The 12,958-nt window shown below is 42.6% G+C and overlaps 1 protein-coding gene across 8 annotated transcripts in view; it reads left to right on the forward strand.

The window, feature by feature from the left end:
- The window catches only part of nfixb (nuclear factor I/Xb), a 194,280-nt gene that overhangs the window by 10,904 nt on the left and 170,418 nt on the right, over nucleotides 1-12,958 (forward strand). For 5 of the 8 annotated variants that reach the window (XM_036148488.1, XM_012857753.3, XM_012857762.3 and 2 more), the window contains exon 2: nucleotides 4,687-4,770. The exons of 1 other annotated variant lie outside the window; for it this stretch is intronic. In XM_036148488.1, coding sequence (XP_036004381.1) covers nucleotides 4,687-4,770 — 84 coding nt within the window. Of the gene's footprint in view, nucleotides 1-4,686; nucleotides 4,771-12,131; nucleotides 12,776-12,958 lie in introns of those variants that run through there. 2 more of the 8 variants (XM_036148492.1, XM_012857770.3) reach the window with 1 other exon arrangement.

Here is a 12,958-nt window from a genome sequence, read left to right on the forward strand (position 1 = left end):
TTGTTGAAAAATAAATTAGTTGTGAACCAAGTTTAAAATAAAGAGCTAAATGTGAATCATTAGCATTAAAGCACTGTTTTTAAAGGAGCAATGAGCGATATTTCAACACTAGGTGGTCTGTAGACCAAAACAAGATGACTAACAAGCCACGCCTCTCTCTACCTCAGCTCCAGTTGCTACCTGGTCCCCCTTTTCCCCTGCCCTTCTCACCCGTTGCCTCTTACGCGCATATTTGTGAAGGATAAATTAAAAGCAAAACAGCATCACCTTTCACAGGAACATGTGTAGTGAAGAAGTAAGTAAGTCATAACTTTATATGGCTGTTAGTAAGAGAACGTATGAATCCACTGGGCTTGTGCTCCGCTTACGCAATGCTGCTCTGACGGTGGCATTTTACGGGCAGGGAGTGGCAGCTGTCCACATGCACATACATGCTCGCACAGTTGTCCCCGGCTATATAAACAAGAGACTGGAAGAAAAACACATAGATAGTGAATCTAAAATGATACCTTTAGTTCTTCACAAAACTGTCATTCAGTCCTTTCTATCTGAAATTGTGCTTATTTCCCCCTTAAGGGGAGAAACATGCATAGTTTCAGGTTGCTTTCAATCCAAACCATTTGGATTTGTACTATATTTTTATTGATGGTTCCACTGCTCATTCAAAGACAGCTTTAAAAGGATGGCTTTCAAGCCAGTGACTCATGGCACTGTGAATCAGTTGCAACGAATGCAACATTAAAACAAAATCTTCCAAATGAGTATAATATTACAAGTAGAAGTAGAGGCAAAGTGATGGCATTCGGGAGCTATCAGTTGCTGAGAAATGGTGTTTTGCTATTTTATAACAAAGACAAAAGAAATCCGCAGTTCATATTCTGATCTGTCTTTAGCATCTTGTTTTAGTGGTTAGTGGGGCTAGCATTACAGAAACAGCACTCCCAGTCGGTGTTCCTTAGAGAATGTAGACTCCTATTTAATACCAAAAGGAGGTACACATTATGACATTTAGCATGTTCCCTGACAGATAGACGTTGAAAACTCAAAACGGTAAAACAGCGTGACTCTTGAGTCGTCTGTGTAGTCTTCCTGATTTCTGCTGAAAGAGAAATCAGAGAAAAAACACTCTTCTTTTAAATAGCTTCCTACACCTGCTGTGCTCCCTCTGACTTCTTTTTGAAACACTTTGTTGATAGTGAAAATAAATACCTTTAGTCCTCTTCATTCAGCCGACTTTCACACCTAAGGTTGCTGTTATTACTGTCAGATGCTAGTGTGCATCGTCAGAACCAGTCAAGCTGAAAAATCCGCCAATTCCGTTCACCAGGGAACTTCTTGGTGCATCTCAAGTCGTTTAGCATTTGTCTTTCTCTGCCCTTTTTATACCCAATGAAGTGCTGATATTTGGACTACGGCGGGAAGCCCAGCTAGCTTGTTTAGCAACAAGGGGAATTTAATGGGAATTTAAACAGAAACGACTTTTGCCTTGTTTTGCACACTGGTTTGCTGGAGTGCCGAAATCCAAGAAAGAACTTTCTAACCCTACTTAGACTGATTGGTGGCAGTGAATTTGTTTCTCATCTGTTCGTAAATTTAATCCCATCGACAGATGATGTGTTTCTTTTTCAGATATTTTAGCCTACTTTATGTTGTGATACAGGTGCTGTTCAGGGGATTTCTTGATTCTGTAGATCAGCCAGCCAGTAATCAGGCCTGTGTGTGGCCTGTGTGTGGAAATTCAACCAAAGGTCATATGGTTGATCAAATTTTATTCCTGACTGACCAAGAGGGCAGTATATTTTTGTAGTGTTTTTTTTCCCACCAAAGAAATCATATCCTCATTTGAAAGGTTGTAATTTTTTATTTACTTTGCATTAAAGTTAGATTTAATTATTTAAAATATTTACCTGTTGCAATATATATATATATATATATATATATATATATATATATATATATATATATATATATATATAAAAATAGAACAAAACAAAAGTAGAAGAAATCTGTAGGGGGGAAGTGCAGTAATTTTTCAGAACATTGCTTATGAATTAGGCAGGCATAGTAAAAAAAATACATATACAGCATACACTTGCACAATTGCAAAACAACAGAGAGTGGAAATAAAATATTTGCCCATTTTTTCCAATATTTTTTGAAATATTCAACAACACTGTGGTCTACAGATACATTTCAAAATTTATCCGGGTTTTACCCTTTTATTTCCCGGTGTGTTTAGCCACACCGACACCGGAATCTCAAATGGCCGTGCGGCGCAGATCATTTTTCATCTTCAAATGACTAAAACGTGCCAGAAACACGAGGCGGCGAGGACTACTGTTGTGCCACATTTTGTGCTGCTCTGTTATTATCAGCAGAGTAAAATATATCCCTCAGCTGGACTGGGCAGTTTAAGAGCTTAACAGAAAGCCCGGAGAGCTTGACAAGGGCACCATTTAGCGGGACAAATGGTTTCAAATTGTTTTCCTTTAGTGTTTCCTCACATATTAACGGTGGCGTGCCAGAAGTTGGGCGCTGAATGCGAGGAGGGGTGTTTTCCCAGACTTTTGGATGACTCGACTTCTGAATTTCTTCGACCATGTGCACGCTCCACATGACATGCTAAGCTCTGTGCTGAATTAAATCGGAGATATTCTGATGCTAATCAACCTGCCTGAGACCTTTGGGCACAAGCACTGAGCGTAATCACACGCACGCATGCATGCCCCTTCCTTTGCTACAGTAAAAGGGAAAGGACTCGAGCTGCAACCTCTCATTCTGAAGGATATGAATAGCCCGTGTCTCCAGCCACAGCTCGGTTAGCCTAAGTCTGGGACTTATTATAGTGCTGTGTTTATGCATGTGTCTCTGCATGTATTTGTTCAAGGGCAATCTCATGTCACCCCGCGCAAGAGCGCATTCGTGTGCATATGTTAATGCTTAAGCAAGCTAATGTCTGTTTGAGTTCCCTCCGAATTGTTTATCACACATGCCAGTTTCAATAAGTTTGCGTTTTTCTTGCTGGCCACGAGCAAAGTTTGTTCCTGTTCTGGGTGCACGTTTGTTCCAGCTTAAGGTATGTTTCGGAAAGTTCTGGAAAACAGGATTACTTCCCCTGTTCTCCTCTTTTCCGGTAGGTTTCAGAGCACATGTGCGAGTAAAGTTTCTCACCTCCAAGCTCAAGAAGTTATTTTCGTTTCCCTGCAGATTTTAGCCTCAGCTTAACAGGTTTACTCGATTCCAAGGCTGTTAAATTTACTCAGGGAAAAAAAAAAAACACCCCACTTTGTACCAGTTTAGATGCAAAACTAATACCTAGTGGCTTATGAGCCAGGCAGAACTCCCACCCTGACCCAGATTCAATGTTTTAGGTTCCCTCCCTTCCACGTTGCCTGGCCTGGCTGCTTCAGTTGACTTCAGAACTGCCCTGGTTGCTCATTCAGAGCCTCTGCTGGTGCATCCCATAGCATACAAATGAACTGTGCTGAATAGAAACAAACGCTGGGTAAAAACCTTTAGCTATGCAACACAGAGGCCGTAGTGTGGCCTGTGTGTGGGGATGGTGGCAGATGTCTGGTCTGCCTACTGTGCCCTGCAAAAAAAAAAAAAAAAAAAAAAATCTGTCCATAGAAGTTTCTCAGATTTGGTCGCGTCACAACCACTAACATCATTACGAGTTTTCAAGTCGTCCCACAGATTCTCAATTTGGATTTAGGTCTGGACTTTGACAGGGCCAGTCTTCATCCCTTACCTGTCGGCTGTGTTCCTTGGTCCGCATGATGCTGTTTGTTCACTGATATTCTGCGATAATTCTCTGAGGTCTTCATAGAATAGGTGGATACTGAGATTATTACACACAGGTGGAGTCTATTGACCTCGGAAGGTAATTGGTTGATTATTTTTAAGAATATCAGAGTAAGGGGAGCTGAATATCAGTGAATACCACTCATTTCAGATTTCTAATTGTAAAACATTTAGGAAACCATGTATCTTTTTTTCTTTTCATTGCACTATGTTGTGCTGTGTGGTGTTGTTTCTGGCACACAACATCTGAATCAATTCATTTTTATTGTTCTAATGTAAAAAAAAAACATTAAAGGGTCTGAATCATTTTTGCAAAGGACTATGTATGTCCCTCTGCTGAATGTGTGTAATGTAAGACTGTGTGTGTGTGTGTGTGTGTGTGTGTGTGTGTGTGTGTGTGTGTGTGTGTGTGTGTGTGTGTGTGTGTGTGTGTGTGTGAATGATTTGTGCTGAATCAGTACACGCAGACAGAAAAGTGACCATGCAGGTGAAATAGCTGGGGACAGGAAATGCCATTGTGTCTGAGCATAACGCGAGGGTGCCACCGCTCAAATCTTTTCTCTCCATTATAAGAGTCGGCGGCTGGCGGGGCGAGGCCTTGGGCCGGCACTGCACGTGGGCACAGCCGGGCAGCGCACACTCCGTGTGCAAGTGAACATGTCTGGAATGCAAAGATTAAAGGAGTGTCTGCTGGTGGGACTTGGAGAAAGGAGAGGGCTGTTGGGGGTGGGGGGTGTTTATATAGGTCAAGAAGGATGAGGAGGATTTTACTAAATCTGATTCTGCAGCTTTGCAAGCAGCTTTAATGTGTCTTTTTAAGTTGCTTAATTTCAAATGCTTTGTCACCGTGAAAGAATGAATGACTTTTGTGTTACATTTCAGGCAACGGAGTCCTTTCTGTTGAACGAAGAACCCTCCAGAGCTCCTGGGATGCCTGAGTGCTATGTAGTGTCAGATTCATACAGGGTATGCATCTATTGTTACTATTACCATTAACATTGTTTGTGGTATTGTTACCATTATCACTTTTGCATTTGTGTGTGGATGTTTGTTTTGGTGTTCATTAGGGGTGTAACGAGATTTCATGGCACGAGATCTCAGGATATTAGAACCTTAGGATATTTCGTGTTGGTCTCGCAAAGTACTATTTAATTGCTGTTTTACTTCAAGCTATTATTACAGGCCTCAGGTATGAAAATAAGCGGCGTGAGCTGGAATTGCTGTGTTTAAGTTTTAGGCTCTTATTCTGAATTACAAAAGGAAGTAGTTATCTCTGAAAATAATTTGAGAGTCACTCTCTCAATTTAAGTTAGCATCGAAGACGTCCTGACCACTTTTGACGAGTTTATTTTGGCAGCATTTTGGCTAGCAGATAAAAAAAAAAAACTTTTCTTTAAAGTAACCTTGAAAGACAAGTTATGAATAATTAATGATTAAACCTTTAGCAGCTAACAACACTTAAGTTTTCAACAATTTTTTTTCTCAAAATCGCAGCAATAACGGAGCCATTTTTGTATTGTCGTTCCCCTAATTGGTCTCACTTTGTCATGACAGTTTTTACTACACCTCAAATGTGAGCTAAGGAAGGTAAAGACTGCTATGAAATGCTAAAAAGGCATCAGAAAAATGCGAACTACAAGAGTGTAGTGAAAATGTTTAGCCTAGCACAGGTCGCCACACTCAGGATCCTCTTCTTTTGAATTTTCATGTTGTTTATACCCACATCGTCAGAACCTGCTGACTCATATATGTGTTTTACCATTTTGACATGAATTAGTTGGACAGTGTAGATGCAGATTTTTTTTTAAACGGAGGAAAAATGTATCTCTGAAACAAAACCTTTGGAGTAGTGTAGCTGGCGTCTTTATTTTTTTTATAATCCGGACCGCATTTAATTATCTTTCGTTTGAATTTTGATGCTTTGACTGATCCAACCCGAGTTGGATAAAAATTCAACTGAGGTTCTTTAAAACCCAGTTTTGAATGGAACCTTTATTTTACTTGTGAAAACAAAAGATGAGCATCTCCCGTGTTTTTTTTTTTTTTTTGTATTAGGACCATCATAGCATTAGACAAGCATGAAAACCACAATATATGGAACCGTTAAACCAGGACTGAAATATTCTGCACTTAATACCAATGTGGTTTGAGAAGCCTCTACACTATTTGAGTAGCAAAAAAAAAAAAAAAAAAACTGGAATCCTCAATTTTCCCTACCAATTTAGCTAAAACCTCGGTTACTTGTGAACCTAATGTCACGTATCATCTCGTCTCGTGAGCTGGATGTTTCGTTACACCTCTAGTATTGAACGTGTTCAAGTCATTACTCCCCAACTCTGCCCGTCTGTTTTGGAGCTCTCGGTAATTGCACCACAATCATAATGTCATTCACAGCTCCCTCCACTCATCTGCAAACCATTACCATTATTATTTCCACACACACGCGCGTAGGAGAAAGGAAAAAAAGTAGGGGCCTTTGCAATTTCGCCTAGGCTTCCATGCCCCTATGGGAGTAAAATTTACAGCGTTAATGTGCAGCATGGCATGCTATGTGAAAGGAATTAAAACGTTAAAGACAGCAAGTGGTTTCTGTAAAAAATAAAAAAACAGAATTCTGCTTGTGGATTTGTCGTGATCGGAGACACCCTTGCTTAGGCTGAGCTCGCGTTGTTTCCCTGCATTAAGACCAAAGCTCAAGTCTCACAGAGAATCTGGGTTGCAGCGCTGCATTGCGTGTCTCAGCGTACACAGCTGCACCGTTTTAACTGTGATGGCCAGCTTTCATGGAGAAAAAGCGTTCAGAAGGATTGAGGGCGATCTGCATGGTCAGTGTCCTCCCCCAGGAGGGGGTCTACCCGTACTGTCATAATGTGGTTTCCATGTGCACGGCCCCCCCTCCGCTGCCTGTCTTTTGTGCCTGGCCCCCATTTTTCGTATTGAAAGTGTACCTGAGAGGAGACCGGTGATACATTGGTAACATTCGATTGTTAAAGAGATAGTTCAGGACTTTTGAAGTGAGGTTCTGCCTAAAAGTTTAATACATTTATCGCCTTTCCCACTGAGAATACCTCTTGTGGCGTCTTCGTTTAGTACAGACCCAGATTAGCTGTTTCTGGAGTCTGAGGCCAGCAGCTCGTCCAACAAGGACCAACCAGCTAAGGATTATTTTAGGATTACATCAGTTTCCGCCACTAATGATTGTCCTGTGTGAAGCAGGTACCGTAATTCTAAAAATACACCAAGGAAAGGGAATCCGAATTCTCCTGAAAATGTTTTTCAACCTCTTAAACCCAATATCATAAATTTACCTAATGAACTGAATGCATCATTACAACCGTAAGAAACGTAAAGCACAAAAACATCTAGAAGACCCCCCCCCCCACACACACACACACACACACTGCAAAAACAGAACTAAAAATAAGTTAAAATGTTCTTGAAATGAGTGTATTTGTACTTTATTTGAGCAGGTAAATAAGATAATCTGCCAGTGGAACAAGACTTTTGCACTTAAAATAGGAACAACTTATCTGCATCAACTTATTTCAAGTGCATTATATCTAAACATCTTATTTTAGGGGTAAAATTACTCATTCCATTGGCAGATAATGTTATTTACCTGCTCAAATGAAGTACAAATACACTCATTTCAAGAAAATTTTAACTTATTTTTAGTTCTGTTTTTTGCAGTGCACACATGCACATACACACAATATGTAAATCTGCTCTTATGATTTAAGTAAGTAACTAAGCATCTGTGAAGAAAAAAAGCACTAGGTGCTTTACCATAAAAAAAGCAATAAGAGAAGTAAAAAATAAATGTAACACACAAGAAAATGGTGGTAAAGCAAAAACGAAGACATTTTTAAAAAAGATCAGTTAGTTCATCTCCATTGCACCCGTACAACTTGATATTATAAATTAATTAAATGTGCAACTGTTACTAACCCTAGGCATTCAACTAATTTAAATTTCCAGCAGATTTTGACACCATCAAATAAAAGCTCTAGTTTCAAGATTCAAATCCGACATGCGTTTGCGTCAAGAAAGAAGAAAAGCTCTGATGGCAAAATGACAAAATGATTTGCATTGATGAAAAAAAAGAAATCTTCCCCTTTACAGTTAGTTTACTCCTTTTTTTTTTTTTTTTTTTTTTAGTTAAACCCAGGGATTTTAAAGGCGTCGGCTGTGTGGGGGAAACTTAATTTAAAAGTTCTTAGCAGGGGATTCCCCTTCAGTTGAGAACCAGCACTTTAAGCAGAGCCGTGCGCGAGCTGCGTATGTAAACAATGGGCTGCCGGAGCTCACATCTGCTCCGGCAAACAAGCCAACCGCACTTTTCCTTATCTGCGCTCGCTGCTGTTATCCCGTCTCCTTCTACACCTGACACACAGGTGTGGTGTCAGCGGCGCGATACTGTTTGTGGAAGAGCAGTTTATGCAAATGTGCGGTTGGCTGCCTTGGCTACCTTGAATAACCTGTTTTGCACACCAAAGCTTCTTTTTTAATACAGAAGCTTTGCCAAAATTCAGATTCAGACCTCTTGAGCGTTTTCACACTTTGTCACGCTGGAATCACAAAACTGAAGTGTGTTTTATTCGAATTTTATGCGATAAAGCAAGAAAGCGGACGGCGTGTGTGTGTGTGTGTGTTGGGGGGGTCCTTCAGAAAATTCATTTTATGTCCCCTCTATTTTAGATACCCCTAAATAAAATCCTGTGCAACCGGCTGCCTGCCAAGTCCTTCATCCTCTCAATAACTCAGACCAGCTCCCCTGGCCCTGCTGAGGGAAAGCGACCGCTCAGCATTATGCTCCCACCGCCGTGCTCCACTACGCGGCTCGCTCTTTAATAATAATAATAATAGTAATAATTGAACTTTATTGATGTCACAATGGAGAAATTCACTTCTGCATCTTAACCCATCCCCTAGGGGAGCAGTGGGCTGCCACTGTGCGGTGCCTGGGGAGCAATCTGGGGTTTAAGGGTCTTGCACAGGGACCCAGAATGGCAGCTTGTGGGAGTTGAACTCAGAACCTCTGGGACCGAAGCTCTGTGCTCTAACCACTAGGCCACCACTCCCCATATTTCTCTGCATTTAACCCATCCCCATTGGGGAGCAGTGGGCTGCCACTGTGGGGCGCCCGGGGAGCAGTCGGGGGTTGAGGGTCTTGTTCAGGGACCCAGAGTGCAGGCAGTTGGGATCGAACCGGGTACTAGCATCCTTCTCAGAGCGCAAGCGCGCTGCTCTAACCACTCGGCCAGCACTCCCCCAAATGTAGAGTTAGCCGTATTTACACCGAGCTACACTTACACACAGGTAGAGCCTACTAACTGGCAAGGGGACATCGGGGGACAGTCGTTTTGGGCAGGGTTTTTCTAGGGGTAATAGACTACAAAAGGGGCTGGGGGAAAAAAGTGTTCACCGCATTTTTCAGATTTTTATTTTAAAATAAAAAAGCACATCTTTTCCTTGCAGTTTACAGTCGAGCGTTGCTTTGCTTTGAAAACGTTCCGGGGGGTAGGAATGCTTTCGGAAGGCAGCGTATAAAGGGGGCGCGTGCTTCCGATCCTTTAGATGAATAAAGAAAAGCTTCAGATGTGACGTCCCCCCTTGCAGCAGCACCAAGCTGCCGGGTGAAGCCGTTGCTGAGCTGGCCGCTCTGGAGCAGTGGTAAATATGTATACTCCAAGCGTGTGAAAAAGCAGAGCCGCGGCAGACCCACCAACCGAAGCATATGGCTCTACCATGTGTTACTTAATGAGAGATTTACTCACACCGACCACTAAACGTGTGGCTCGTTTAAGGAGCCGCAGAAGAGGGGTGTTGTTGCGCGTGTTGCATGCAAAGAAGAGGAGGGCTGCGAGGACACGCTGGAACCTTCTCCCCCTCTGTGTGCTTCGGGTGACGGACTGCCAGAGTTAACTGAGAAACAAGGAAAACCCCTTCCCGGAAAAGTTGCTGGGAGTTGTTACTAATTCAGCGCACCTGCATGCAAGCACAACCAAGAGAAGAGGTTCTGGGTGTGTCGGTGCATGTGCTTTTCGTCTTAGCAGCGTATCACGTTCACGGGGGAGGAATGCCGGCGTTACAACCTTACCGGTGAGGACAGGAGGTTAGGCTTTTTGTGACGATGCCTTCGCCCTCCTGCCTCCTTCTCCTGCCTCCCTCTCCGCCCGCGACCGTTTCTGGCTCGCGTCTCCGGCCTTGAGCGGTAATTGGCCACACAGAGCCCCACATCTCTTTGTTTCGCCTGCGGAGGCTTGCGGTGGAAATGCACAAGCGGTAGGCCCTTGTAAATCTGCGGGAGTCCAATGTCAGAGCGGCAAATCTCAGCTCTTTTTTTTTTTGTTTTTTTTTCCCCTATCGTTCTCTGCTTCTGCCTTAATTCCCAAATGCACCACAATAGAAACATAACCGTAAAAAATAAAAAAAATAAAAAATCATTTCAAACATCTGTGTGTTAGTCCCCTCACACATCCCGGCGTATAATGTTCTGATACAGCTCAGAGGCTGTGATTATATGTCTGTCCTCGCCGCGCGCTGGTTTTCTTCTTCCGTGAATGCTGCAGTCACTGTTTGGCTTGGACTTGCCCTACTAGTTTTCTGAGCTTCCAGACCGGGTCAGACAGGGTTCAGCAAACAAATAGGCCTAACCTTGGAGCCGCCATGAGGAGATGCATTGATTCAGACGCCTGCAAATGAATTTGAGTGCCTAATCCAATGTAAACGTGGGGGCTTGAGAGGAGCCCTCGCATCTGATGCTGAATATTCTAGAAGCTGGACGCTCTAACCTGGCCGTGACCGCAACAAGCGTTAACAAAGTCATTTTGCCTATCTAATTAGAGGCCACTACACGCGCAGGAGGTTTGTACCAGTCTCATTATGCAAGCTTTAAACTCTTTCCCACCCACCCAGAGCAGGCCCAAGGCAGGAGTGCTTTATGGTGTACCTATCTACGTGAGCACGGGGGCCCCCCCAAGATCACTTGACACATAACGGGTTGAAAAATGCGCTGGCTGTAAATAGAGACGCACCAATCAGTCTTTTTCCACTCAATACCAATTGCCAAGTTTTAAACGGCCGATTCCAATTTCCATTTTTTCTTTCCAAGGAGCACAAGACAGAAAAGAGAAAACGTGTACCAAAGTACCAAAGTAGTATTTTTAAATCCAACATAAAGGCTATACCTTGTTTAGGCCTCAAAGTGTATTTCCTGAACCTTTTTTTATTTCCTGATTTCTTCAAAACGCAAAAAAAAAAAAGAAAGTGCATCAAAAATACATATACATAGTTTTAATTTCTCAGTATTTGACTCATCGATCACTAGTCAGAATTGACCGGAGTGAGAAATTGGCCCATTCCAAACTTGGTCTGGTTGGTTGGTGCGTCTAGTTTGGGCGTTTTACGACCACCCGGACTAGCCCACTGAAAAACGTGAGGTTAACAATGCCTAAGACAATAAATCTGGGTGGAAATCCAAACCCACTGTTCTTATTCTGGTGCCAGTGCCGGTGGGTGTCAAAAACAAAGGCGGAAGTGACTCAGGTCGCAAGTAAAATTGAAACTTAGGGTTAAATAAAACAATTTGCACTTCATTTGCTCATTTTCAGAGCTGTTTCTGTTAGGACAAAATATTATTCGCATTGACCCAACTTCTTGAACTATAAAACGGTGCAGCCTATGGCGGGAGGCTTTGTACTGATCGTCTGACGTTTTCCACTTTAATCAGTCAACTTTAATCTCACATCTGGTGTATTAAACTAACTTTCCATGTTCTACTTATACTCTACTGTAGGGATGTGTAGTTATCTGATTCCAAACAGTAATACCTACCAGCAGGAGGTAGCAGATAGGAATTCTGATTTGATCATAGGTTGTAGTACATCAGTTGGAATCAGAACCCAAATAACTTTTAATAGAGTGTAACAAGGTTTTAGATGATAACATACAGTTGGACACAGAGAGATTTGAGCATTTTGCTGTCAATCTAGCTTCATAATGAGTGACAGTATATCACTAAAGCTAAATGCGAACTGTTCATGCAGTGGTTTAAGAGAATAGGGATGAAATCTCTTGCTTTCGTGGGGAAAGGGATGAAATGGCAATGTGTAGGCTACGTAAAAAGAATATGGTTTAGAATTATCTGACGGATAAGGACATTTTTGGTTTGATAATTGAAGAGGTCATTAGGTGCTCACCACACACACAGGGTTTACTTAGTTTCTCTGCAAGCTCAGTGGAATATGACAGCTCTCTAATGCAAGTGAGATAAAAAACTATCCCTTTAACTGGAAGGACGAAGGGGGCAGAGAGGGGGGCTAAATCCGCCTTGGGCCCTGTACCACTTAAGGTCGGCTCTGTTCCCACCTCAAAGTGTAACTAAAGAAGAGCAGAGCGACTCGTTTACCCCGCGATCGCAATTTTCGCGAAGGCAACACAGTAGGCACGGGTCAGTGAACGCAACTAAAGCGTGGCATAGCTTTAAGAGAGAAGCTGCGGTGAAGGGCAACGCTCGGTGGGTCGGATCCCGCCCGCAGCTTAATAACAACAGAAATTATTTTAATAACGAAGCTGATCTACGTTCTGTCTCATATACTGTTGTTGTTTTGTTTTTGCTTTAGTTTTATTTTATACGCTGCAAAACCCGCGAGTGCGCGTTTGGTAAAAAAAAAAAAAAAAACTTTCGGGAGAATTCAAAGGAGAGCGGTTAAAGTCCTGCAGAAACGGAGAGGAGAGCAGAGGGGAGGGAGACAAAGTTTTTTCCCTGAAAAGTTTGTGCAAGCTTTCACTTTCTAGGCGGGGTTACTGTAAGCTGCAGCAGCAGCAGCAGCAGCATGGAGTAAGAGAGAAACAGGACGGCGAGAGACTGCCATGCAGCACTATATACCGAGCTTCCATCCAACCTAAATAAGCTCTCCAATCCTCCCCGCTAAAAATAACCATGTACTCTCCGTACTGCTTGACACAGGTAAACTGACTTCTCTTATTTCATTGTTTGGGGATCTACTCTGCGCTCTCTCTGCCCCTCTCTCGCTCTCTCTCTCCCTGCGTGTGTATGTATGTATGTGTGTGTGCGCGCGCGTCTGTTTGTGTTTAAATGCGCTGCCGCTGCCTATGATTTTCCACACGTCTGTTAGTTTTGTCAGAGCTT

This window comes from Fundulus heteroclitus, chromosome 16 (assembly GCF_011125445.2).
Source record: "Fundulus heteroclitus isolate FHET01 chromosome 16, MU-UCD_Fhet_4.1, whole genome shotgun sequence".
Classification (NCBI taxonomy): Eukaryota; Metazoa; Chordata; class Actinopteri; order Cyprinodontiformes; family Fundulidae; genus Fundulus; species Fundulus heteroclitus.